This window comes from Penicillium bovifimosum (assembly GCF_028826915.1).
Source record: "Penicillium bovifimosum strain IBT 22155 chromosome Unknown utg000006l_segment0_segment0, whole genome shotgun sequence".
NCBI classification, from domain to species: Eukaryota; Fungi; Ascomycota; class Eurotiomycetes; order Eurotiales; family Aspergillaceae; genus Penicillium; species Penicillium bovifimosum.
Window position 1 is genome coordinate 1,906,542 of NW_026622715.1, and position 26,887 is coordinate 1,933,428.

The 26,887-nt window shown below is 51.0% G+C and overlaps 10 protein-coding genes across 10 annotated transcripts; 6 read left to right on the forward strand and 4 right to left on the reverse strand.

The window, feature by feature from the left end:
- Positions 1–252: 252 nt before the first annotated feature.
- N7515_008377 (cytochrome P450) lies at positions 253–2,261 on the forward strand (the record flags this gene model as incomplete). Its single annotated transcript, XM_056669121.1, has 5 exons — positions 253–357; positions 544–1,403; positions 1,495–1,771; positions 1,825–1,994; positions 2,060–2,261. The coding sequence occupies 5 exons, from the start codon at positions 253–255 to the stop codon at positions 2,259–2,261; spliced, it is 1,614 nt and encodes a 537-aa protein (XP_056518951.1).
- Positions 2,262–3,213: 952 nt separating this feature from the next.
- N7515_008378 (putative GPI anchored glycoprotein) lies at positions 3,214–4,027 on the reverse strand (the record flags this gene model as incomplete). Its single annotated transcript, XM_056669122.1, has 3 exons — positions 3,214–3,634; positions 3,701–3,837; positions 3,908–4,027. The coding sequence occupies 3 exons, from the start codon at positions 4,025–4,027 to the stop codon at positions 3,214–3,216; spliced, it is 678 nt and encodes a 225-aa protein (XP_056518952.1).
- Positions 4,028–5,242: 1,215 nt separating this feature from the next.
- On the reverse strand, positions 5,243–6,980 carry N7515_008379 (putative MFS transporter; the record flags this gene model as incomplete). Its single annotated transcript, XM_056669123.1, has 2 exons — positions 5,243–6,676; positions 6,729–6,980. The coding sequence occupies 2 exons, from the start codon at positions 6,978–6,980 to the stop codon at positions 5,243–5,245; spliced, it is 1,686 nt and encodes a 561-aa protein (XP_056518953.1).
- A 589-nt stretch (positions 6,981–7,569) lies between these two features.
- Positions 7,570–10,093, forward strand: hrdA (E3 ubiquitin-protein ligase HRD1; the record flags this gene model as incomplete). The annotated part of the gene is made up of 4 exons (XM_056669124.1): positions 7,570–7,593; positions 7,653–7,757; positions 7,821–8,355; positions 8,409–10,093. 4 exons carry the CDS (start codon positions 7,570–7,572, stop codon positions 10,091–10,093), a joined length of 2,349 nt encoding a protein of 782 aa, XP_056518954.1.
- Positions 10,094–10,953: 860 nt separating this feature from the next.
- Positions 10,954–12,183, forward strand: N7515_008381 (DUF3431 domain-containing protein; the record flags this gene model as incomplete). The annotated part of the gene is made up of 1 exon (XM_056669125.1): positions 10,954–12,183. One exon carries the CDS (start codon positions 10,954–10,956, stop codon positions 12,181–12,183), a length of 1,230 nt encoding a protein of 409 aa, XP_056518955.1.
- A 1,235-nt stretch (positions 12,184–13,418) lies between these two features.
- N7515_008382 (uncharacterized protein) lies at positions 13,419–15,491 on the forward strand (the record flags this gene model as incomplete). Its single annotated transcript, XM_056669126.1, has 2 exons — positions 13,419–14,923; positions 14,975–15,491. 2 exons carry the CDS (start codon positions 13,419–13,421, stop codon positions 15,489–15,491), a joined length of 2,022 nt encoding a protein of 673 aa, XP_056518956.1.
- Positions 15,492–16,060: 569 nt separating this feature from the next.
- N7515_008383 (uncharacterized protein) lies at positions 16,061–16,264 on the reverse strand (the record flags this gene model as incomplete). The annotated part of the gene is made up of 1 exon (XM_056669127.1): positions 16,061–16,264. One exon carries the CDS (start codon positions 16,262–16,264, stop codon positions 16,061–16,063), a length of 204 nt encoding a protein of 67 aa, XP_056518957.1.
- Positions 16,265–21,038: 4,774 nt separating this feature from the next.
- Positions 21,039–21,600, forward strand: N7515_008384 (uncharacterized protein; the record flags this gene model as incomplete). The annotated part of the gene is made up of 2 exons (XM_056669128.1): positions 21,039–21,062; positions 21,133–21,600. 2 exons carry the CDS (start codon positions 21,039–21,041, stop codon positions 21,598–21,600), a joined length of 492 nt encoding a protein of 163 aa, XP_056518958.1.
- Positions 21,601–23,877: 2,277 nt separating this feature from the next.
- On the reverse strand, positions 23,878–24,904 carry N7515_008385 (Tim17/Tim22/Tim23/Pmp24 family protein; the record flags this gene model as incomplete). Its single annotated transcript, XM_056669129.1, has 6 exons — positions 23,878–23,935; positions 24,025–24,248; positions 24,341–24,551; positions 24,626–24,652; positions 24,718–24,833; positions 24,890–24,904. 6 exons carry the CDS (start codon positions 24,902–24,904, stop codon positions 23,878–23,880), a joined length of 651 nt encoding a protein of 216 aa, XP_056518959.1.
- A 337-nt stretch (positions 24,905–25,241) lies between these two features.
- Positions 25,242–26,787, forward strand: N7515_008386 (uncharacterized protein; the record flags this gene model as incomplete). The annotated part of the gene is made up of 2 exons (XM_056669130.1): positions 25,242–26,074; positions 26,196–26,787. The coding sequence occupies 2 exons, from the start codon at positions 25,242–25,244 to the stop codon at positions 26,785–26,787; spliced, it is 1,425 nt and encodes a 474-aa protein (XP_056518960.1).
- Positions 26,788–26,887: the final 100 nt, after the last annotated feature.

A 26,887-nucleotide genomic window follows, 5' to 3' on the forward strand; every position in this document is an offset into this window, starting at 1 on the left:
CCCAGGGTTGTACTGCTTCCTTCCGCCCCTCACAATGTCCCTCATCTCAACTTGCTGCCAGTAACCGCATTTGACAAACTCATGGCTCTTTGCTCTGTTTTGTTTGGTTCTGGATCTTTGTTGGCTTCTCCCCGGTCTCGGCTTGCTTAATTGAGTTCTATTTGAGGTCCGTGGTGGGCCAGAAGAGCATCCTTCTACCAAACCTCAACACTTTACCTGGGAAGACGACAGGTGGATGATTCCGACCTAAATATGGCCTCAAGGCAGTGCATAAGCTTATGGACCTCCTTCGCTTCAAATCTCACCTCTTGGGCAACCTCAGGACCTCGCTTCTGGGGCGCTGCTGCAGCATGCCTGGTAAGTTACATCATCTGTACTCCCAACCCTCGTTTGCATGCAGGAGAGAATCCTACACTCAGAGCCAGTCCTTCATGAGATAATTTCCCGGGGAGACACAACAGCTTCAAGCAATGCAATCTCACTAGTCTATTCCTCTTCTGACGAGCGTCGGAGAATACGCGCTAATCAGCTTGCAAACAACAGTTCGTACTCTGGGTCATCTATAGTATCATCTACGCATTCTACCTCTCTCCCCTGCGCCGCTTTCCCGGCCCAAAGCTATGGGCCATATCTCGCGTCCCATCGAATGTCTCCGTCCTCCGTGGCCACAACCACCTGGACATACTGGCACTGCACAAGAAGTACGGGCCTATCCTGCGTATCGGTCCCAATGAGCTGGCATTCAACACTCCCCGGGCCTTTCGTGATATCTACGGTGCCAGAGCTGGTAGCTGTTTCCCCAAGGACCGCAGTCACTATGAGCCGCCCGCGAATGGGGTCGACCATTTAGTTTGTGCGGTCGATAATGCAACTCACTCCAGACAGAGACGGCTGCTATCACATGCCTTCTCGGAGAAGGCACTGAGGGACCAAGAAGCTCTCATCAGAGGCTATGTTGATACCTTGATTAGCAAGCTGCGGTCTGGAATTCGGCAGGGAACCTCGGTCGTTGATCTCAAGAGTTGGATGAACTTCACCACTTTTGATATCACCGGTGATCTAATGTTCGGCGAGTCATTTGGCTGTCTAAAGGATGCCCAGTTGCACCCATGGATATGTTTGATTTTCAAGTCCATGAAGGCTCTTGCATTCATCGGGGTTGTGAATCAGTTTCCCTTGCTCAAAAGGCTTCTGCAGTACCTAGTTCCACGCGAAGTCGAGCGCGTCGGTCGTGAACATTTCGATCTGAGCGCGCAAAAGGTCGATCAGCGTTTGGAAGCTAACATGACTCGCCCGGACTTTATGTCGGCTATTCTCCAGAATGGACTTAGTGAAGAAAAGGGCCAGTACCGCGAGAGCAAGCGTATCATGTCTAGGGCTGAGATCCATTCTAATGGCTTCATGTGAGAGCTCTTTTCCTCATTTATTCTCATATGTTTCTCGTGCGTGTCACCGAAGACACGATGTACTCTTGCTAACTCTGATCGGAACCAGTCTTATCGTGGCTGGTAGCGAAACATCCGCAACCCTACTCTCCGGCTGCATCTACTACCTCTGTACCACGCCGCACGTCATGGCTCAACTTGCCACCGAAATCCGCTCGGCGTTCACACAAGATAGTGATATGACATTCCGTGCTGTGGAACAGCTGAAGTTCCTGACTGCCGTCATCAATGAATCGCTTCGTATCTATCCCCCCTTCGTGACGAGTCTTTCGCGCGTTGTACCACCGGGAGGGGCTGTCGTGGACGGTCATTTCGTTCCACAGGATGTATGTATGCATACAATTGTACTCTGTTACGCCTGTGTACTAATGTGGACCAGACAATCGTAGCATGTCATCACTACGCCTCCTACCATTCGGAATCGAACTTCGCCTTACCGGATAATTTTATACCGGAGCGCTGGCTAGGCTCTGACCCACTCTTCGAGCATGACAAGAAGGATGTTTTGCAGCCATTTAGCCTCGGGCCGCGCGTCTGTCTTGGAAAGCAGTACGTTTCCCCCTCTAGCGTACATAAGTGTACATAAGTTGTTGATATTGACGCCGCTTCTATAGTCTAGCAAACTGTGAGATCCGTCTCATTCTTTGCAAACTCCTCTTCCACTTCGACTTGACCTTACGCCCGGAGAGCATGGATTGGCCCAATCAGGAAGTCTATTTCCTTTGGGATAAACCTGCTCTCATGGTCGCTCTAAAGGACCGGTTTCCTGAGTTGGGAGTTTCGGGCTCTCAGCGGCTGACGACTTTGTTCTCGTGAGGATCAAACTGGATCAGAGTTCAAGGTTCGTGGCAAGTTCACCGTTCGAGGATGCGTTTTGCTCGTCTATTATGAGATTCATGGCTATCGTTTAGGTTTTATTTCTTGCTACCTATGAGCTTCTGTTTTTTTAGGGTGGGACATATTCACTACATCGGCTCATCTGCTTTTATTTATCTTTTACAGATTGTCATGGCGGTTGGACTGGCTGGAGTTTGCGATGGGATCCGGCTTTAGGATGGAATTAAACACATTTCTTTGGAGACTTAACGAATTACAACGAGAGTCCTTTGGACCCGACAATAGTCTCTATTCTCTATGTGATCTTCAATAAATAGGCTATCACAGACGATAAATCATGATTTCATACCCCAGAGGCCCAGAGTCCAGACTACACATATCATATGCCAAGACTAGCATCGAGCCCTAAGATCTACACGCTAACCACGCTATTTCCAATGACCATCCGCGCGCTATGAAAAGATCATCTTCTGCCTGACGCGTAACATTTTCTGCTTGACGCGTCCTTATCTTGCATGTAGAGCACAGGCTAAGACCGTTGCAGACATCATGCACTAAACGGGCCGTCCACTGCCGGGGTCTTACATGTACTCCGTACCTACGCTGCTTCGCGGAGCAAGTCAGTCCTACATAGACGCATCTGGATCAGAGAAGACAAAAACAATCTAAAACGGAGGGAAAATGTATATTCAGTAAACTGAAGATACAGGCATATGAAGAAAAAAGACGCTAGATCGTAGTCTGTCGTGGAGAAAGGTATCGAACATTAAGTAATAATAGATGGACACGTATAATGCAAGGAATACATGAGTATACCTGTACATCCTTAGAAAGTAACGTCAGAAAACCTCCCAGAAATTAACGGGATCAGAACAAGCCGAAGGCCGAAGTCCACAGCTCATCCTTCACACAGAGCTATATCGCTCGTCGATTAGGCAAAAGCGCAAGCAAGAGCCATGAACGCTCCTCCAATAGTCCAGAAGCTGCCGACCAGCTGGCCGGCGCCGTTGAAGGCAGAGGTAGACGCAGCCGGGGCGCCGGTGGAGACGATGGCGGGGCTGGTCGGGGCGGCGACTAGCGGGGTGGAGGTGATGAGGTGAGAAGAGGCCGGGACCGAAGAGGACTTGACCGGGGTGGAGGTCACCAGGGTCGAGGTGAAGGTGATGGTGGGGGTCTGGGTGGAGGTAGGCGTCTGGGTTGGGGTTGGGGTCGACGTCGGGGTGGTCATGACGGTCACGGCCATCCAGTTCAGGTCGTCGGGGCCCAGAGTGCCGGAGGGAGTGACGGTGCCGGCGGAGGCCTGGCACGAGGCGTACGTGGTGCTGGCAATGTTGCAGGACAGGGTTCCGGTGCTGTTGGGGTTGAGATCAGAAGTTGGTTCGTGTTGGTGATTGTTGGTTGTCGGTTTTGGTACTTACGTTCCCTGGAGATTGATGTTTCGCAACTGAGCGGAGGTCGGGGCTGCGATTGCTGTCAGGCCGTCGCCGACAATACCGCAGTCATTGGCGGCAGCGGTCTTGGCGCAGGTGACCCTGTAGGTAGTCGCGTCTCCGTCCTGTGGATGGTTAGTTTCATGTGTCTCGGTGATACAGCGCATTTATCGCGCAGATAGAGCTGGTACATACGGTGTCGATAATGCTGGCCTGGAGATCCTGGCCCTCGAAGCCGGGCAGGAGAAGAGTTGCGGTGTTACCGGCAGCGGCGGCGGTAGCGCCAGCCAACAGAGCAATGGTGCAGAAACGCATATTGGAAATAAATGGTGGTTGACCGGTATTTTATATCGAAGAATTGGTATAGTCAAGTGGGCGAAAAGCGCAAAAAGTGATAGTACACAGTACTGTGGCAGCGATAGCTTAGAACGAAGGACTGGAGTTTAACGAAAGACTGTCGAACGACGAAAGAGTGAAAGACGGACTGCTTGAGCCTGAAGGTTGTGAAAGAAAGTAGAAGTGTGAGAGCGAGACACCAGGATCTTAGGTCTGCGAATACGGGGCTCGGCCATCACATTATTGACTTGGCATATTGTTGTTCATTAGTGCGCCAAGATGGGGCTTTGGCACATTGGGATTGGCCCATGCAGGGTCAAAGCGGACTAGGGCAGACACGGGCGATATTCAGGAACAAGGCCCCAGGCCCCAGGGGTTCGAGGAGGAGCGGTAAAAAAAGGGGCTGCCCGTTTTCAAGTCCGAGTGTTTTTGTTGTTCTTTACGCTTTACGGGGAAAACTTACAAATTTGTGGGCCCTTTAGCCAAAGTATACGGTGGAACTAGGCTGATCCGGGCCTAGGGGCCGAACCGACCCCTGGGTCACTCGCCTGATTGGGAAGGATACTGGGTGTTCCTCATTAGGCCGTGGACTAGCGAGATGAGATCAACAATGGGAATAGAATCTCGAGAGTCTAGATTCCGATGTCAAGCACAATTCAAAGGTCTTACAGAATTGCTGTTCAAGATCATCATAGATGCAACTTGCTTATGATCGTAGCCATTTTCCTCTCTTGTCGCTGTAATTTCCCCATGTCAGCCACTCACCAGCCCAGGCGCCCGGACCACTAGCGCCAACGGGGTAGTCCACACTTCATTTTATGCCCAATGGAGTCCGTACCTGAAATTGCCGCAGAGCCCAACCTTGGAACTGCATGCTGAATTGATTAATTCGTGCTGCTAATGCACATAACTACTATGTACGGAGTACATAGTTAGTAAGAACCACTTTCTCGTCATTAGAAATAGTTTAATCTCATTTGTATCCACTTTCACCTGCGACCCACGTGTACTCATGAGTTCATCCAACGTTGGAAGCGAACAATGTCAGTGACTCAGCCTTCCTTGGAAGCTTGGGAAATTTCGCCCGTATTAGCCCGTAGCGGCGTAGGCTGAGAATGAAATTTTTTTCACAGCCAATCCAGCAAGTTCCTGCAACACTTTGACAATCTTAAATTGGAACTGGTCTAAATACGATCACCGATTCCTTTCCAGCGACGATCCGAAATGATTGAGGGCCCCACACACAATTCCGACGATGAGCAACACACCGTTAAAACCGGCCATGATATAGAACGGTGTGCCCGATGACAGCACATCAAACAACAGCCCACCCACTTTGGTCAACAGCAGGATGCCTGCCCCTCCGTATAGTGAATACACCCCAGCAATGGAGCCTTTCAGATGTGACAGATGCTCAAGTCTTCGGTTGACGGGCCCCGCAAGAAGAGACTGACGCTCGTCGGGCTCTGACTCATTTTCATCCCCACGACCACGTCGTTCCTCGTACACCTTTCTCAATGCCTCGGCGTCGACGCTGACCCGCAAGATGCCGTTGCTCAGCACGGCCAAACTACAGACAATTGCTCCAATTTGACTGATTCCAAGCAGAGCCATTATGACAAATACGCTCGGAGTACCGTCGGGGCCCTCAAATAGAGGGCTAGGGAGCATGGCGAATGCGATGTAGCCAATGATACCCACCAATGCGGCGAAAAGAAGTGGGAAGTTGTATCGTCGTGATTTATCGGTCAGGTACCCGAACACTGGTGCTGCAATCAATGCCACCAGTTGCGATACCCCGGTCAGTATGGATGCGACGATGTACGCCCGTGGGCATGCTTGTTTGATATCTCCTAATCCCGACCCAGGCACCGGCTCTCGTTTCTCGTCACAGAGTCCTGATGCCCGGTAGTAGTGATTGACAGCAAGAGGAATGAACAATGAGATTCCCACAGAGGAAGCTCGGGCAACGAATCCTCCGACATATCCCAGTCCAATGCTGCGGTCCCGGAACCCCAGCGTAAGGGCAGTCGTTAACTGCTTCCAGTATGGCATTCGTGAACCGTGGATAAATAGTTCGTCGTCGTCAGATTCTTCGTCAGACAAGATACTGGAGGTTTTCCATAGCGCACTCCAACTTTTTCCTTCTTCTCCTGGGAGATCACGGAGTCCAATGAAACATACAAGGCTGATACCAAGGGATACGGCAGCAACCAAATAATAGCTGCGTTGGATCGCCTGCGATGGCGACAATCCCATTTTCTCAAACCGGGCGGCAAGCGGCAGAAAACCGACCAGTGCCACGAGTGCGCCACAGCCAGCGCACAAGCCAACAAACCCGGAGAGTCGGGCGGACGGCGATGCATTGGAAGCACCCGCACTTATGGAATGGGCATTCCGGGCTCGCTCCGGGGTGATGGTCAACTCCGAAGAAACGGAAACACGGTAAGCCTGGGCATTGGAAGCTCTGCCCGTGACAGTCGGCAGGACTGCAGTGACCATAGTCGAGACCGCCGAACCACCGACACTAAAGAGCAACCTTCCCAACAGAAGCTGGGGGTAGATATTTGTGGCCTGTACAAATAGAACTAGCGCGAGTGCTACAATAGCGTAGCCTGCAGTACATACCTATGAATTGTCAATATCGTTCAATGTCAGCACCAAGAAAAGGAGCACTTACATGGCGGACTCCGATTCGGTCAGATAGAACACCCCAAAGAGGGCAGGCAGCTAGCGCAAGGAGTTCATCTGCGAACCCCAGAGTTCCAACGGCGTCGCCCTCCCCATCATGAAGACCAATCAAGTCTGTTACCACGAAAGAGATGGAGGAATTGATGTAGACTAGGAAGGCGATGGAGAAGGGGCATACCGCCAAGAGATACGTCAGTGTCTGGCTGCGTGAGGCAGTAAACAATGCCGGTGACGAAGCCATCACCGGAGATGATTCATTTCTCTCGGAATACAATGACAATAGTAGTAGCCAGCCGTGCTGAATTTCCCTTGATTGATGTAAAATTGATGGGAAGCTCTCAGCCGGGCGGTTTCACAGATGGTTGCTTCTTCCAAGGCGGACAATGTGTCACGTCACATGATGGAGATCAGATAAACACCGAGGATCGACGTGCACTTGGTGACGAATACGATTATTACTTAGCCTCCAGTTACGGGGCTTGGGTCAAAACTGACAACTGTTACAATAAGATCTTACGCTGCTCGCAATGCCAATAACATAATCTACGTAGCGAAAATACCCCGCCGTTTACTAGTCACCTAGCGAGTTAGTCTGGAGACTGGAGTACTGTACGTACTTAAGTCTGGTATGGGCGGCACGTGCCGATGGCTGACATAATATGCGGAGAGGCGTTGATGGGCTATTCTGGAAAGCTGTCCAGATCGAGCTACTTCTTCCCAACTCTCCGGCATTCACTTCCTGTCTCCGCCAAATGCTACATTGAGACGCTGGCTTTTCTTGTTCTTTCAACGGTCCATGACCCTCGGCTTGTCCGATTCAGTCAATAGCCATGAGACTAGCCGCGTATGCTGGGGTAAGTTATTCCGACAGCTGATGGGGGGACACCCGCTAACCTTGGGATCGCATTTGCAGGCTTCGGTGGCCCTGGCTACTGGTGTGATTCTTAAAGCACTTCACCAGAGGTCAAATTTCTATTCAGCATGCGTTTATCTTTCTCAAAGTAGTGCGAATCTGATGGTTAGTTGTCCAGTTGGTCAACGCACGTGGATGTCGGTCTCTGACTTATCGTTCCGCATCTAGATCCTCACGAATTTATGCCTCCTCGTCACCGGCTTCGTACTATTCTGGCTGCAGCGCCTGCTTTACGGTCATTTGCGACCGATCGAGACCGAGCAACTATATGAGCGCGCTTGGTTCGCTGTCACGGAGACATGTCTGGCCATGACCATCTTCCGGGGTGAACTTGGAGGCTGGTTTCTGGTCATGTTCATCTCGCTGCTGGTCGGCAAGGTCTGGGGTTGGATTGGCGAAGGTCGAGTAGAGTTCTTAGAGCAACAGCCGCCCGCCAATCCTCGTCTGTTTCATATTCGTTTGGCGCTGTCACTCGTGCTGACGGTGCTATTCGACTCCTTCATGCTGCACTATTGTGTGCAGACCGTGATTACCCAGGCGCGACCAGATATGATGGTGATGTTTGCATTCGAGTTCGCCATCTTGACAATTCTCTCGACTTCGACCCTCTTACGTTACGTTATCGCGTTGACCGAGATCTCCATAACCCGACAGCAGGTGAAAGCGAAGATGGAAGAACGCCGGGAAGAAATTCGTGCTGCGCGTGTGGAGGCAATTCAGGAGCATGCCCGCGCAGGAGCTGCCTCCCTCCTGAAGATCTTCCTGACGAGAATGATATCAATGAAATGGAGATCGACGTGCCCGGTTGGGAGGAAAAGGGTCGTTGGGTCTTCTACTTGGATCTCTTGACCGATCTATTGAAGCTCGTAATCTACTTGAGCTTCTTTGGCATCTTACTGACTTTCTATGGCCTTCCTATCCACATCTTGCGGGATGTCGTCGTGACTATCCGCTCCTTTGCCCGTCGCATTATGGTTTTCATGCGTTATCGAAACGCAACGAGAGACATGAACGAGAGATATCCAGATGCCACTGCAGATGAAGTCTCCCGGGAAGATGTTTGTATTATCTGTCGCGAGGAAATGGTTCCAGTCCAGCCGGCTCAGCCGGCGGCACCTAATGCTGCTGGAGAGCCTGCACCTCAGCGCGCTGCTAGATCACAGCGTGTTCCTGATAGGTTGCGCCCAAAGAAGCTTCCGTGCGGTCATATTCTGCACTTTGCGTGTCTTCGAAGCTGGCTTGAGAGGCAACAAAACTGCCCGACCTGCCGGCGTCCTGTTGTTTCACCCCCGCGAACTCAAGGAGCCGCCGGTGCCGGTGCTAACAATGCGCCTGGTGGTCAACATGGTGCTATTCAACCTGGCCAACAAGGTGCAGATGGACAACCTCGTGCCAGAGTCTATCAGTTTGGACCCTTCCGTATTGCCTTCGGTGCTGTGCGTGACGATCTCTTCCAGAATATTCAGCAACAGGCTCAGCGAATCCAAAATCTTCAGCAAATGGCTCAGCGGGTCAACGCGCCGCAACCTGGAACAAACGCGCCTGGGCCCCAACAAGTTGGAGTTGGGTTTGGGTTCGGACATGGTCCTCAAGCCCCCACCCCCACACCAGCCCCACATCCTGCGGCTCCAGCGGCGTCTACTGCTACTGACCTCAGTGCTCAGTTGCTGCAGATTGAGCAACGGCTCGCCCATGAGATCAGGACACTTCGCGTTGCCACAGAACAACTGAATCGCGTGCGCCAGCTTCGAGTGGAACTAGACCGGTTGCGCAATCAAGCAAATACTCTGAGCCATAATACTCTCGGCGAGATAGTGCCGCCTCAAAACGCGGGCCCGGTATCTTCAGCCTCCGTGACACGCCTTCAGTTCGAAGCGACCAACCCACGTGCTGAGATGATGGCTTCTGGGGACCCACGTCTTCCAGAAGGGCTCACTCTTCCTCCCGGTTGGACCCTCCTTCCTCTACAGCGCTCGGGCAGCGGCTCGGGCAGTGTAGCACAGGTAGTACAGCCCACGCCTACCACAGCGGCATCCTCGTCGGAGCCAGTCGTGGGCGGTACGACGGCTTCTCAGAGTCCAACTGTCCCCGTGTCAACCCCGGATCAGATGAGCGGCACCATCGGGTCAAGTACTGGAGGCAGTGCTATGTCTACGTCATCTCCTGTGAACGGGCTCGCGAATGTACCAATATTGGAGCCTATGCCCACTAGCCCGTCGGCAGAACATCGTGCAGCATCTCCGTCTCAAGAATGGACCGATGTCACCCCCAGAGGCTCCTTTGGCGACGAGTCAGCTACTGCTTCTATTCCTACTACTTGGGGCAGCAATGGAGAAGCTGCGCAGCAGACATCCAGTCAGGTTGAGACACAGGTCGAGTCATCATCCACTGGTAAAGTTCGGACCGCAACGGTCGAAGAAACAGCCGATGAAGAAGCCTGAACTCGGGCTTCTTGCCAGACTTCTCCTGGTCATACTTACAATCCTTATGTACTTTCTGTAGGGTATGTTCAGCCCTTCTTCATGAATCTTTTTTTACACAGCGTTGCATGGCGTTCTTCGCGAGCAAAGATCATACCCAGATTTCTTTTCACGATTTTTATACCACGGTTGAATCTCATATCTCTGCTCTCCATGAACACATTAGTCAATCGAACGAAAATGGATGTGTACATGTCTCGAATTGCATTGGCTTCAAGTTAGTAGAGTACATACAACATAGCATCGTACATCTACCGTGTGGGCCGTGGCTTTGAAAGGCCGCGTGGCTAGATTCTTGAGAGATCGACATGCTATTTCCTGATATGGTCTGTGACATTTCTGTGAAGGGGTAGACTGTATCTAGATTGCCTGATACTCACCATACCCAATTGACAATTGTCACTGGCAGTCAATTATATAGTCCCATACCCATCGATATCGGCAGGCTCGACTTTAAGTTAGCGTCTTGTCCAAATCCAAAGACTAAAGAAGCTTCGTCATTGTGGCACAGCCTAGTCTCCACTTTTCCCTGCGGCACACCTCACCCTGCTCCCTTCTCCAGTCCGTTTGGATCTATGTAGATCGGGATTCTTTTCCTTTTCCTTCCCCCCCTTACATTATCGGAGCAATGATATCCTGACCTATGTAAGGCAATCCCTTCCATTGCCTCCAATCTGCCTACGTACTGTGGGAAGCTCCTGTGTATGCTGCATTGGACATTCATCACTGTACTGATCTCCGTGTAACAGAGTACATTGCAGCTGACCGGCGTCTCGTGCGACAGATAAATTCCCCGTCTACGATTGTCTTACCCTCCGTCCATGCTTCTCCCACGGCGACCGGTCATCCTCTTCGGCGTCTGCTTCTTCCTCATCATCCTCCTCACAGTCCGAAGCCTCTCACGACCATGGCATGAAGTGCCCCAAGTCATCGGTCTAGGAGACTTGATCCCCTCCTCCTCCAACACAACCGCACTTTGGAACACGACGCGTGGCCACACAAATGACGACCTTTTTGCCCCGCCGCCGCGTTTCTTCCCCGGCACCCCCAAGCCGCCGGGTCACAAATACTCCAAAGTGCTAGTCGTTACGAGGACGAAGGAGGAAGATACCGATTGGATCGCCGAGGAGCTGCCAGACTGGGAGCGCGCCATCTATGTTGCAGATGACCCCTCTGCGCCGCTCCACCCACCCAAAAACAAGGGCCACGAGGTTATGATCTACCTCACTTACATTATCGATCACTATGATAAACTCCCAGACGTGGCAGTTTTCATGCACTCGCATCAATTTGCCTGGCACAACGATGTTCTCTTCGGTGGAGACGCGGCGCAGCTGCTCCGTAGCTTGAACCTAAACCGCGTCATCCGTGAAGGCTATATGAATACCCGCTGTGGGTTCGGCCCAGGCTGTCCGGCCTGGATGCACCCTGGTGCGGTCGAGGAAGACGAAACCAAGCAGGAGGAAATCATGCTCGCCCGTGCGTGGGGCGAGCTGTTCCCGGACCAGCAGATCCCGTCTGTCCTGTCGCAGCCGTGCTGCGCGCAATTCGCCCTGTCCCGTGAACGTATCCGCTCCATTCCGCGGGCTCGGTTTGTTTACTACCGCGACTGGCTATTGTCAACAGAACTAAGTGATTATATCACTGGTCGCATCTGGGAGTATCTATGGCAGTATATCTTCACCGGAGAAGCTGTTCTCTGTCCAAATGAGAATGTATGCCTGTGTGATGGGTATGGATTCTGCTTTGGTGGCCCCGATGAGTGGCAAGCTTATCGCGACGCCGAAGCTCAGAGGGATAAGCTCCAGCACGAATTTGATGATTGGTTGTGGGTGTCTGATGAAATGGCACTCGCGTTCGGTGCTGAGCCTGATGAGACCAGCAATCCGGAGCACACTATGACAGAAACGGGCGATTACCTTATCAATCGCCTCCAGGATAAGGAACGGGAGGCGTTTTCTATGCTTTCGAGCGCTCTCGAGCGTGGTCGGAATCCTAAGTACCGAGCCCTGGAGGCCGGCCGTCCTTGGAAAGAAGGTGATGGGTTTTAAGCTGCCTTGGCTGGATCAGGTGCTTTCTTCGACACATCCTCTTTCCATTCTTGTCGCCACATAAGTTATGTGACGGACGCTCTATTTGCCATCTCTCTGCCATCTATTCACCATATATCTGCCATTACTTGGGTGGTCTTTTTGATGTCAATGTACTTGTGAATCCATGTACTATTTCCCCCATGTTGACCGAGTTTCTCACATTGGCCCCAGCCCCAGGATAGACAGAAGTGAGACGCATTCACATATGACTCATTTTGTATCTTGAACGTCCAGTACAGCCTAAAAAATTCGACTAGATACATCAAAGTAGCAGCCAATACGGAGTAGTTGTTGTTGTTGTTGCATTGTTTAACGTCCGGCGGCCGCCGGGTGAGAACCCGGCTGCCTTGGAGAGTTGTTACGCCCCGGGATGGTCGTGACCAGTGTCTCGTGATCCGAGCCAGTGTGAAGGTCGAACCTCGGTCGTGGCGAACAGGATGTTCGTGAAGGTGAGGTCGAGGACGTGGCCTCCCTGGTGTGTGGGTACGCCGGGTTCCCCGATGTAGCTCATTCCGCTCAAGGCCGCCCACCTCGCAATCTCGACACGTGCCTAACCCGGCGCCGAGAGCCTTCACGGGGGAGACGAGATTGCGAGGTGGGCGGCCTTGAGCGGAATGAGCTACATAGGGGAACCCGGCGTACCCACACACCAGGGAGGAATACGGAGTAGTTGTTTACAACGCGGGTACGTCCACTACACAGTAGTGACAGTACGTCTCTATGACAAGGACAGTCACGTGATTGTGACAAGGTTTGCACTGTCTGTCCTTCCTTCAAACCGCGCAAACATCATCTCAACCGTCGCGCCTCTTATCAGCCAAATCGAGCTAAAGCTTCAGAGAGCTTTTTATTTATTTGCTCCAGTCGCCTTCTTTTTCACGGAGACGCGCTATTTGCCTTACTTGGTATGCCGCGCTAGGATATCGGTGCTCCGCCAAAGCTTCACTGCCAATTCCTGAAACTATTCGCCAGGCATTCGAACAACAACTGGATCAGGACTCTACCTGGAAGACATACCTTTTGAGGATAGAACGGGAAATCGGACGTGGTTCACTTACTGGCGCAAACTATCCGATCAAGGAAATCTCCTCATTTTCCCCAATTCCCATCGAACCTGCGCCTCATAACTTTCCGACACTATCGGCTTATCGATCCCGATCTCCAAGAGCTCTAAGCCTCATTGGGTTGACACCATGAGCTCTTCGAACAACAACCAACACCTTCCGTCGACCTCCTCCTCCGACCTCCCTCCCCAGCAGAACGCGACTGCCCCTCACCTGGACGCGAACGCGCAATTGGCGAACAACGGATATGCGACCACCGACAACCAGCTTGCTGGATTAGTCGAGGCAGCCACAGCCGCCGCAGACCAAGACGTGTCGCAATGGGCCGCTGCCGCCGCCGTCGCAGCGGCCGCCGGTGCAGCCGGACATCATCACCAGCTGGACTCATACACCGACATGGATCTCTCCGAGAATGGATTCGGCGATGGGAAGTTCGACAATACGAATTTCGCAAGTAGCCTAAGCAGCGGAAGACACATGAGAGTACCAAGCCATACCGGCCACGCTCAGTCCTCGGGGCTCACACGAACGGCGACGAAAAAACGCAAGAGAAATGACGATAACCTTGACCCCGCCTTGGCTGGTGCGGGTCTCGCCGCCTCACAACATCAGTCGCATCCGGTTCAGCAAACCCCCCATGGCTACACCGGGGAGGGTATAGAAATTCGTCCTGAGCAGCAGCAGTCCCTGTCGGATGCTCGCGCGGTGGGTATTCATTCCGCCGCGGCCTTGTTCCGCCAGCCCTCGAGCAACAAGAAGTACACGCGGCCGCCCATCTCCAAAATGTTTTCCTCTCTTGAGATCTCGCCGGAGAATTTCTTGCATCTCCAGGCTGCTGCTAAGAATTACATGTTGGACGATGAACACCCCGAGCGACGAGACTGTGTCGGTCAGCGTGGGAAGGGAGATACGGAAATGGTCAAGCTTCGCCTATGGAACTGTGTCCGTCAATTCCTCGAAGCGGAGGGAAATGGCGAACGGTTCTTCGGGGAGAACGTTGTTAATGAGGGTATGGGCCCGAGAACATACATTTGGCCGCGTGACCAGCACAAGATCATCTCCTTGGTCATTCCATTGCTGAGACGGATGGTCACGAACGAAAGGCAGCGTCAATATGCCATTGAAACCCGTAAGGGAGGTGGTTCTGAAGAACGTCGCCGCCGCAAAACGGACGAATTCTCGAATTTGAATAGTCCATTCTCTCCGCACCAGCACCAGCATCTGCAAATGCAAAATCAAACACCCCATCGCGATGATATGTCACAAAGTCTCGCTCCTCCTCCACAGCCGATGCAGCAAGCATTAGAGCCGCCTCAGCCTATGAATCTCGGTCTGACGGATCTCATCCTCGACGGATACACTGCCGACTGGGAAGAAATTGGCCGATATTACGATACGTACAACGAGAACTTCGAACTCGATAATCTCTGGTCTCTCTCGGGGTTGCAGCAACCCGACTGGCGTGGTATCGTCGCTGCAGTCGATAGCCATTACCAAGTCGTTCACAACGGACATTATGAGTGTCCACCACCCTGTGAGAACGGAAATATCAACAGGATCCTCCACGCAGATTCAACTTCCGGTCTCCAGTGGCGTATCGGCGGAGGCGGCAACTCATCAGCAAGATATGAATTGTAAGTCACTAACCGCAAATGTGTGGGACAACCACTAACAGTTTTCAACAGCGCAAGCAGCATTACTCGCGACGTGTCACGGGTCATCCGCGAGAACATCGCCTCACAACACGGTCATCCAACTCAAACACCCGATACACACTTCCACCAACCCTTCAGTCCTCTCCCTGAATCGGCCCCTGCGAACAACGCGAATACTTCCTCCCAGAACCAAGGCCAGACCTCCCTCCTTCGCGTCAACATCCTGCACAACGGGAAGCGGATCCTCCCTAGATTTGACCTGCCCGCCGGTCAATGTCCGAACATAGACTCCGTTAAGCAGGCAATCTTGCGACGGTACCCGGGCCAGATCCCTGGTTTGTCTGCTTTCCAGGACGGACACGCCAACAATGCTGATGCACGCGAGTCTGCCGCCGCTGGGTGGAAGGTCAAGGTCTGGCTACCAGATGGACTGATGGATGTGCAGAGTCAGAAGGATTGGGCCATTGCAGTCCTCTCTGCTGATGCTGTTGACTGGATGGATGGGGAGTTGAAGGTTCTCGTTGAGATTGATGGCGAGCAGCAGTAGAATGTGTATGTATTATTGATGTCTTTGTTCTGCTCTCGATATCCCTCATGTTTTTTTATCTTCATGTTTTATTAGCTTTGTACTTTTATACCCTCAACTGAGAATCTTCTATTTCATACTGTATGAGTTATGCAACAATCCAATACTACAGTGTTAACCCATGGTCAATTTAATGTTAAGACTTAAACTAGTTATTTGATTGGATGGTAAGCTCGGAAAGAAGGGGAAATAGTGGGGCCGTCAACGTGGGTTGTGGTGGGCCCTAATCCATTCTGGATGTCACCAATATCTCAATGTTCCCTCACGCAGTAAGTTGAAGTTGAAGTAACTATATTGGCCTTTGAGTAGGTTCCAACCATGATGCATATTGCCTCGTCCCTGTCGATATTGTCCAAGAGGTACACGACGCATTTGAGAATCTGTTAAAGCTGCCTCGGTCGTATCAAGCTCGGAGAGCGCATCTAGCTCTCCGTTAGGGCTAGGAAGTTCGCAAATGTGCTCATTGTACAGAAATCTGCTCGGAGGCAGTGAATTTGAGCAATGAGCAATGTATCATAGATAATCACTTATTAGGACTCAATTGTCTTTGTTTCGCCCATTTTCGTTGGTTGTGCTTGGTTGCGGTCGCCCGTTCTGTGATCTTGCTCAATACCACGGCAACCAGCTTCACGCCCGGCGCCGGCGACAACGACAACGACGACATCATCGCCGGCGCCGGCGACATCGTCGGCGACGGCCTCAGCCAATATATAAGAGCCATTGACCTTGGCCATAACTTCTCTTCACCCTCTCTTCACCTTCTCTTCAACTTCTCTTCATCTTCAACTTTCCTTCAAATTATCATCAACTTCTCATCCATTAATCATATTCTGCCCATGGTGCTGTGATTCTCCATCGCTTCATGAAGTGGCTACTGCTGTATACTCAAATGTGAACCCAGGCCTACAAAAGGTAGTATGTTACACACTCAAACAACATCTTATTCACACCACCCACACTCTATCTAAGTGATAGAACTCTTGACAGCTGTGCGGCGGCGTGCCTCGACACATCCTCAGGTAAGCACTCATCCAGCATTTGGTTATTTTTTTCTTTTCAGTTTCCTCTTCTTGCAAATCAAAGCAAATCAAAACCAAAAGGAAAAAAGCAGGTGAGCTCGTCGATGGGGATTTTTTTGGTTTTTGGTTTTTAACTTTTTTTTTTGGTTGCTTTGAGAGAAACAATCTCAATTGCCCTGCCGGCCCTTCCAACGCTGCCAGGCAGCCCAGGAATCCTCCGCCGGGGCAGGTGTGGGTGTGACTGTGGTGTACTGGAGCGGGTGGATTTGGTTTTGCGCCATCGGCCAATCCGCATCAGAGGTCGGGCCAAGTTGCTGAACCTCAGTAGGATATTGCACCAGGGAGTAGGGCGACGCTTCCTGTGAAGACACCGCAACATCCATGGGCTGGGAGTCCTGTTTCCCTGAAGAACACCTTGAGCCTCTTGAACCAGCTTCTTTGTCTCTCTGAGCTCCACGAATATCTCTTGAAGCAGACGAGTTTGCTCGACCTCGCGGGGATCTTTTATCTCAAAAGAAGACGTGCAGGCATGACCGCCGGAGCGAAGGCGAGAGCGAAGGCTGATGATGTTTTATTAGAGCCTGCTGTCTTCGGAGTTGACGCAGAGAGCTCAACAGTGGTAGATGGCTGGACTTGGGGCCAAGGCTTGCCGAGACGACTGGCCTTCCGCTGCTCGGCAGCCAGCCACGCACTGAAAGATTCTAGTGTCGCCGGGTACCTTCCGGATGGAATTGTTTCACCACTGAGCATGAGTCTCCACTTCTCTTCGGGAGAGCACGATGGAGGACATCATCCGACAGGAAGCGCTCGCCTTGAGAATCGGTGCCCAACGCAACATGCCAATATGGTGCTCGAACGGTCCAGGCAATGGTGCCAGTTAAGTAGAACTATATCCTCATCGTCCTCTTCGTCTAGCTCAGATCCGGTCAATGATCACCTTCCGCCGAGCCCGAGACACTCTCCGAAGATGGCTCTGATCAATTTATGAACTCGATGAGCTTCTCGAGTTGTTGTTGGAGCAGGCACCTCTTGCTTCTCGTTCATGCGCTGTCAGTCACCGGATCTGATGATGTCCCGTATGTCGCGCCCGGATTGTTCTGATTCGGTGGATTTCACAGGCAGGTGGTCAAGGCTCTCTACCGAGTTTCGTATGGTCAACGTCGCTCACTGATGATCGAGTTGAACAGTGTGCTTACCTCGGCTTGGTGATAAAAGCTCATCACTTGATGAGTCTCTCGGGCAACTGTTGCAAGTGCCGGAGAAGTCTATCATCTGCTTTGTCTTCGAGGAGAGGCCGAAGCATGGCCATCCATTTTTCCGAATCAGTGACTGTGTCGGGTGTCTGGATCCTCCTTATCTCGTCCGCCTTCTTAGCGGTGGTAAAATGGGTTAGGATACGGAAGAGATATTCAGGAACACGAGACGGGACCTCGACATCCTGTTTTGCCATGGTCAACCATCGACGGATGTGCAGATCCAGTGAAGCCTTCCTGAGAATTTCACCACCCGCCAACAGACGAGATCGCATGAAGTCAACCTTTTCGTTCCGCCTCTGTTCCTCAATCTCAAGAGGAGTCATGTTGGCCTTCTCGGCCATCCTGCAGTGATTACAGGGAGCAAAGCACTGTGAGAGACGTTATAGTTAGAGAGTGCGGCTACCAGACACCAGGGTGGTGATGAATGGATGGGTGCTTCAACTTACCTAAGTTGTTGACGAGTTGGATGAGATGTGACAGTCGTGGAAAGTGAAAGATGGAACAGTGTTGTGGATGAGGCAGGGTATCCGAGGAGAGACTGAGAACAGGGAAATAGCTGGCTGGTCAGATGTTGCTGGAAATAGCACATCAGAGCCGCCAAAACGGGAAGACACAAGGAAGAAAGGTGTGAGGAAAGTGCAGTGATTGAAGTGAGAGAAGTTGGAGATGGGAAGTTGACGATGGGTGGAGAAGAAGATGGGTGGAGAAGAAGATGGATGGAGAGGAAGATGGATGGAGAGGAAGATGGATGAAGAGGAATGCACGGTCAAGGACACTCTTCAACCATCTTCCTCTTCACCCATCTTCTCTCCACCCATCTTCAACTTCTCATCTCCGACTTCTCTGACTTCAATCACTGCACTTGTCTCACACCTTTCTTCCCTGTGTCTTCCCGTTTTGGCGGCTCTAACGTGGTGTTTCCAGCAACGTGAGCGTCAGATGCAAACGAGCAAGCTAATCCAATGTCTACGGCAACTTCCTTGTGAATTACTTGAAGACCGTCAGAATAAGTGGTCCACCAAAATACAATCCGTGAAGGCCCAGCTGTTTCTCTGTTCTCGGTCTCTTCTCGGGTTCCCTGCCTCATCCACGACACTGTTCCGACTTTCACTTTCCCGACGGTCCATTTACTGTGTACTTTGGCATGGTTAGGCTCCGTTACCCTGCATACTGCGTACATTGAACCTTATTTTGATTTCCTTTTGTTTTTATTTGCGCATTCAACTTTCAGGGGAAAGACGAGAAAAAGACGAATGTACTTCTTGAGGATGGATATGTCAAGGCACAGCTGTTGCTCAAGAGTTCACCTATCCCTTCAGGTTAGAAAGAGTAGTGATCATTTTCAATGCTGTGTCAAGATTGAACTAACTATATATGATATCAGAAACGACAATCCAAGAAGTGGTAGTTGTATGCTTTCTGCAAGAGATGAGAATCATCCATGTCGTATGGACGTATGCATGAAGGGTGAATCTGATCTGAGCTTGAGCCTACAGCAAAAACCTTGGAATTCCAGTGCTCTGATTGATATGTACGTGTCCAATATCGCCATAAATAGTAACTAACTGAAGATGGTAGGATGAGAGGTCTCATAGTTCAAGGAAACAACCAGTTACTTATCGCCATTGGCCACATATTCAAGCCGATTGACGCGCAACCTTTGGAACACCGAACAATAGGTAGAACAACGTAGCTAGTAGAATTATTGATGGATTCCTGAAGTGGTTCCACTAACTATTACAACCGCAAACCGAAGGTTAAATAAGCTTAAACCTGTTTACAGTCACATGATATATATGCTGCATTAGCTGATTTCCCATGGTTTCTCTCCTCTCTACGCGGGGGTGAACAACCTACATCAAGTGTCTTCCTGTGGCCGATTCGATTTCGTTAGCCCGAGTGGTTCTCATTGGATGATCGGTCAAGTAACGAGCGATGTTCAGGGATAACGTCCACTTACCATACAAGTCACAATTACAGTACAATCTCACACGTTTCAGTTGGTACCTGTAAGTGTTAACTACCTACACAGTATATAAAAAAGTGAGTACAGTACCTTTCAGATACAATATCAACAAAAATCTTCTGTCCAGTCCTCAGTATCCACTTGTAGGTGCCAAGTTCAAGGCGCGTGTTTAGCGAGCTTCCCCTCAACTGGCAAGCCTCCAGCCAACTGGCAAATCTTCCGCCAACTGGCAAGCCTTCTGCCAACTGGCAAGGCTATTCCGACAAATTGCCCCGATAATCCCACAGCGACAGCAGGTTTCCGATACTTCCAAAATCTCGAAAATTATCGATTCAATCAGCCTTGTGCGTAGTCATTGTAATTTGTATCCTCGAAACCTACAACGAGAATCTGTAGTTCCCCTTTTGTTGTTGCCCTAATCGCTCCGTTTCCATGGCCACCCTCACATCTACTTTCTATAACTTGATGCTTACTCAATCAACCTTTAGATGTACCTACCCTGGATCTGCCGACGCCGTCGGTAGTTTCCTGTTTCCTTGCCCTGACTACTTCGTTGCCATGACCACCCTCACACCTTCTATAGCTTCATCATTACTCAACCATGTACACAGTAGATGTTCCTGCCCTGGCGAAGTCGTAGTTCCCCTTTTGTTGTTGCCCTAATGAGCCGGTTCCATGGCCACCCTCACACCCACCTACTCCGTATAACTTCATGTTTACACAATCAATGTATAGATGTTCCTGCCTGGGGGGGCCGTGATTCCATGTTCTCTGGCCCTGACTACATCGGTGCCATTGCCATCCTGGCACCTTGTATAGCTTCATCATTGCTTAACCGTGTAGCTGTTTCTGCCCAGGGGAAGATTTCTCTGTTTCTTGCCCTAGTTACTCGATTCTCTATGGCGCTTACATGGGCACCCTCACATCTACCTTGTAGTTTTATGTTTACTTAATATAGGTGTTCCAATCCATAACTATCTGGTGGTTCCTGCTCTGGCGAAGTCGTAGTTACCTTGCCGTAACCACTTGTCCATGGCGGTTCCATGGCCACCACCGCACCCGCCTTGGTATAACGTCGGTTCGTTGTCACTTCCTGTTTATTTGCTCGTTGCCATGGACTGTCCCAAACAATACTTATTCCCGCCCTTTCGTCTGAATCTTTGCTTTTTTTCTCTCCTTTCTCCTCTCCCCACTGCCACTGGCTATTTTCATTTGCACTGCAATTGATTATTATATATCAACTTTCAATCTTATTATCACGTTCACGATGAACTTCTCTCTTCCTCCCCCCGTCTCTTTTCCTCCCCCTCTTCTTTCGGCCGCCCCCTCCCCTGAAGTCTTGTCTAATCCGCGTGGATGAGGACCTGGAGGAGCTGCCATCTGACGAGCCCTTCGTCCGGAAGTCTGTGCACTTCCCGGATGATGAGGACCTCGAGCAGGTGAGACTCATTCCAGCCAGGGATGTCTCTCCACCTTGTTCGAGTGAGGTCACCTCGCTCGACAAGGCGGAGGCTGAAGACATCGGCGCATTCGACATGAGTGCGCTCCTGGAAGTCTTGTCAGAACTCGATGGAACCGTCGATACGCCGCCCCCGACGCCCGTCCACAAGCCCTTGGAAATGCCATGCACAATCAATCCTCCTCCAGAGGCTGGAGATTCACGTGTGGTCGTCCAGACCCGCGGCCAGGTTGGGCCATGGGCCCACACCTGGTTCAGCCACCTCTGCTGGGGGTTGTTTGTGCTGGCATTCATCGTCCCAAGACTTGGGCCAGCCTTGCTCGCCGGACTCGCGTTCCTTTTCATTGCTGGGGCATGTACCAGGTCCTGATGGGTCGGCACACCGTCCACAAAGGTAAGTCAAGACTTCATTCTTCGTTTCTCTTTTGTTCTTGTTTTGTTTTATTCTTGTTCCGAGGCTTTTGCTGTTTGCTTTCCAGAAAACCCACAAAACCCCAAAAAAGAAATCTCATTTCATGCTTGTTGTCGTTTCCTTTCGTTCTTGTTCCGAGGCTTTTGCCGTTTGCTTTTTCGTTTTGCCCTTTAGTTTTACCCTTTATTGTTATCCTTTATTTATACCCATTACCTTTTACCCTTTCTCTTCTCTAGGTATAGGACCGAAGGCGAGCGTATCTGCCTGTGATCGTGCGGAAGGCAGCAGAACGCGTGGTGGCCTGATTGTGTGGCGACGGGGGTAAGTCTCCCCTTAGCCTCGAATGCTTCTGTGAGCTGACTGGAATGAATTACAGGTGGCTGGTGGGTGTCGCCACCGCGGGTCGGACCGATTGAACGTCTCTGTCTGTGAACATGCGGAAGGCAACAGAGCGTGAAGGGGCTCAATTGGATGGCCACGGGGGTAAGTATCTTTCCTATATCTGATGCTTCTGTACGCTGACATGAGAATCAATCCTAGGTCACTGGTGAGCGCGTCGCCACGACTCCGATCCATCAAATGTCTCTGTCTGTGAACGTGCGGAAGGCAGCAGGACATGTGGTGGCTCAATTTGTTGGCCACGCGGGTAAGTATCTTTCCTATATCTGTGAGCTGACATTAGAATCCATCATAGGTGGCTGGTAGGTACCGTCGCAACAACTCGAATCGCTCGAATGTCTCTGTTTGTGAACGTGCGGAAGGCAGACAGAGTCGTGGGGTGTTTCCCCCAACCATGTGAGTATGACTCAGTTCCTCTGTACATCACTTCAGCATGCTGACCACACAAACTCATGAGCAGAGACATGCGTTTCATACAGTGTGAGAGAGATGGAGAAGAGAGGGTGAGACTGAGCTGAAGGAGGTGGTCGTATCTGTGCTTCAACATGTACAACAGAAATGGAAAAGTCCTTTCCGATGCGTCAAGTGATCGTCTCTCACTGTAAATGACTTAGTGGTGAGCCGGACGAAGCTTCTGCTGTTCTAGTAGAGTGACTCAAGACGTAGGGCCATCGACATTCGACCCAACGCGAGCTTCCCGCGCCCCTGGTCATTAGTAGCGTAGGAGCAGTTTCAAGGTTGAATCGATTTATGCCTAGTTTCCGGATATTTCTGGCTTCAGCTTGGGCTTCTGATTTAGTTCTGAATACATAGTCTTGGCTGTTCTTTGGGTATTCATATACACAGTAGACTTGACCTTGTTCATAGCTCTACTGTGTAGTAAAGTGTCTTACGAGTGACGATCAAAGTGCAGTGGGTCTCCATTACAGGGGACCGGGCGCCGGGCCCGGGCCGCCCGGGGCAATCCCCGGGGCAGCGCCAATCACGTGCATCTTTCTAGGAACAACACACGTGCCCAACCTGATTCTGACGACCCCCGGAGACATTGTGCTTGTAAATATCTTACGGCCATAAAGGCTGGTGACTGTAGTAGAGAAGTGAACAGTGTCAACAGTGTCAACAGTGAGACTGTCAAGAGTCAGAACTCGGTCAGTGATACTTCTCAAATTGGTTAATATCGGCACTGACAGGTCCACGGTCCACCTAACGCCCGAGAGCACAGTGCCAGCCTTGTGGACCCATACAGTGTTCTTATTCTGGCGTTTAGCAGTCTTGTGGCAAGGAGGAATACATGAGACCCGCCAGATGAGAGCTGATACCTGTAATATTCGCCCATATCCAATCGAAAATGATATCTCACAACCAAGTCATGTCACTACAGGAACAGTCCGCGGTTTAGTAACCTCAAGCCCACTGCTCCAGGCAGCGTCCAGCATTTCCATGATCACTCCTTCGAGTCAATAATCCACTAACCAGCCAATCTACCTTCTTACAACACGACGACCACTATCGTATCATAGAATGAGACTCGGAAGTTGTGGCAAGTTTGCTAATAAACTCCGAGCTATGTTTATGCACACATGCCTATTGTGATACGAGCTACAACTCGAAAGCACAATGATATCAACTCTGTTAAAGTGTATATGTACATCGTAGACATAAATATGCAAAAGAAAATCCCATGTCTCATATTACAGGGTGAAAGGTCTGATGAGCAGGGCCTGGAATAATGCGCATCTCCCATGAGTCCTGCAAAGGAACCGAACATCAAAGTCATAACCGCTCTATACGCCGTAACGCACCAAAAAAGCTAAGAGAACCGGTCTAGCTGAAAGCTCATTTGTTGTGTACGAGAAGCGTGCGGAGGGAATCCCAATGGTCTGAGTCACCATAACTATAGTTAGAATGAAGGTTAGTAACGGGCAAAAGCACATGAAACGCGGAGATTGGAGCCAAATCAGATCAATGAGGAGTAGAACGTACATGTACACCATGCTACTGCGCAAGCTTGATGCCAGAGTCTCCGGGTGCCACCGGAAAATGTACATGACCATCGCCCAGGTCATACTGGCGAATACGGGGTACGCGTTATTCGTAATTTGAGTGCGGGTATCGCGTGTGATGAGGTGGGAGATGGGGTTCATGTTAGGTTGGATGGCGAGTTTGGCGAGAGCAAGCATCACGCGCGCAAAGACATAAATGACGATCTGGAATCATGTTAGCTCTGCAAAAAAGCCAGTGTAAAGTGCATATTCGGAGCCCGATCCGAACCCCACAATAGAAGGACTGAGACACATACCTGCTGGCTAATACTACCCCGCTGTCGTCCGAAAACTGCATACCCGCCCAGCAGGCCTGCAAAGAAACTATCATATCGGCCCTCCTTCCCGGCACCGCCAGGGAGATTCCGGAGAAGGACCATCGAGGCTTTGTAAATAACAGCAAATGTGGCGAGGTTACGTGCATGCTGGCGCGTTGCTTTTAACACGAGGAAGGTCTTTTCCCGTATCCTAGATAATGAAGCGATCAGTTCCGTACTGCGCAAGACAGAATCCAGAGGCGAAGAGTGAAGGAAGCGACATACGTTCCAGATCTGAACAAAAATATCATCCTAGACGCAAATATCGGTCAGCTATGCTTCCGGTCGGAGTTCCGGCTGTCCGAGGTTCAACATACACCAGCGCATGTGGAAAGCGCACTTTCGAGCCGTAGACAATTCCATTGCGTGCGCCCTTCACTAGCGACAGTAGCGGTGCTAGCTCGGGCTTGAGAACGAGCGTATCGAGTTGGGACTGCGGAAGCGACTGTCAGTGCTGTTTATTTTGCTCGGAGACGTTGCGGAACTCACCAGTAGGGAATCCATAGTGTCTCGGGGCCTCGGTAAGAGGTCGAGCCCGTATTTGAGTGGTTATAGGTATGTTAGACGGTGACAACGGACCAGGAGACAGACGGTGATCATGCGAAAGAAACACAGTCGGGGTAAAAGGTCTCTGCGGAGACAGTCAACGGTTGGAGAGGGGACGGACGGCACTTTAATCGGTTCCCGCATTGAGAAGGGCCTCGGCATGTGAGAGCACAGCCGACGTCATGATCACGTGGCTTGTCCTAATCGGTAAGCTACCGCCAAAACGCGTCCATGGAATTACTATTTACCGTAGTTACTGTGTACTCCGTACACTTAATGGACTCAACCACCCACTATGCCACCGATTCGCTCTCAGGGCTCTAGAAACTTGACAGGGCATGAGAGTAGAATCTCACTAGCAATCCAGGCTTTCAAGAATGAAGAAAACGCAACGTTATCCGAAGTTGCACGCCGTTTTGATATACCGCGTTCGACTCTATGCGGCAGGCTATCTAGCAGTACAGAACGAGCTGCTGGACGCGCTAAACATAAATTGACTGAAATTGAAGAGGAAACTCTTCGGAAATGGATTGTCTCACTTGATGATCGCGGAGCAGCGCCCCGGTTCACTACCATACGAGAAATTGCGAATATGCTTCTTGCGGCGCGCGGAACGACACCGGTTCAAACTGTCGGGGAAAAATGGGCTTACAACTTCGTGAAAAGGCATCCCGAACTTTCACAGCGACTCTCAAGACGCGCTAATCCCGAGCGAGCAACGCGTGATGTGCTAAGAATCATCGGTGAATGGTTTGCACTCGTTCAAAAAACTCGCCTCGAGAATGATATCGATCCCGACGATATCTATAACTTCGCCGAGATTGGTTTCGCGTTGGGATCAACAGAGCCCATGGTCGCTACGAGAAGTGGATACTGTGGATACTACGATCAACCTTCACTTTCACGTTGCGAGTGGGTGACCGCTATCGAATGTACGAATGCTTCGGGGTGGGCGCTCCCTCCCTGCGTGGTTCACAAAGGCAGAGACATTACCAAATCTGGGCTTGCCTGTGTCCCCGAAGATTGGCGAGTCGAAATAAGTCCGAACGGTTGGACGTCCGATGAAATTAATCTTCGTTGGCTTGAAAAACTCTTTATTCCATCGACTACTTCGCGTGTGAAGGGACGGTATGATCCTCGACGGTCACGGGAACCATTTAACCCCGAAATTTGACAAGCTTTGTGAACAAAACGATATCATTCCAATTTGTATGCCTGCAATGTCATGTCACCTTTTACAGCCACTCAGTATCGGCTGTTTTGCGAATCTCGAGCGTTCCTACGATCGGGTGGTTGATTACAAACTGGGTCGCGGGATCACCCAGTATACCCAGTATCCCAAGGTTGATTTCATCATGTCATACCCCCTCTCACGAGACGTGACATTTAAGCCAGAAACCATCAAAAACAGCTTCGCAGCCGCTGGTTTGGTGCCTTTCTCCCCTGACCGGGTACTCTCAAAACTCAAGGATCGCATTCGAACCCTGACACTCCCTCGGAGCGGGGGTAACGAATCAAGTCGGCATTCCACCCCAGAAACCCCTTCTACCGAAAACGAACTACGTCAAGAGGCTTCACCAATCAGTGCTCGAGTTCGTACGGCTTCATCTAGTCCACGGAGCCTGTCTGATGACGCGATGAATCAGGCATTTGAAGGTCACCACCGCGTGATAGAAGGCGTCACGAACTTAGCAAAGGAAAACCGCGACTTACGCGCCGCCCTCCAGAGGGAGAGACAAAAACGGTGGTCGAATAAGGAGTTTGCTTGGGAAGGGGGTATCACGGGTGAAAAGTATCGTGAGCTACTTGCGCAGGGAGTCATTTGCCCAAAAAGCCCGTAATCCCTGGTGTGTTGGTGCGCTTTGTACATTATCAATAGCTTATCGTGAGCAGGTCTCGGAGGGTCTACAGCCACGTACACGGGGCCAGCGAGGATGTGGA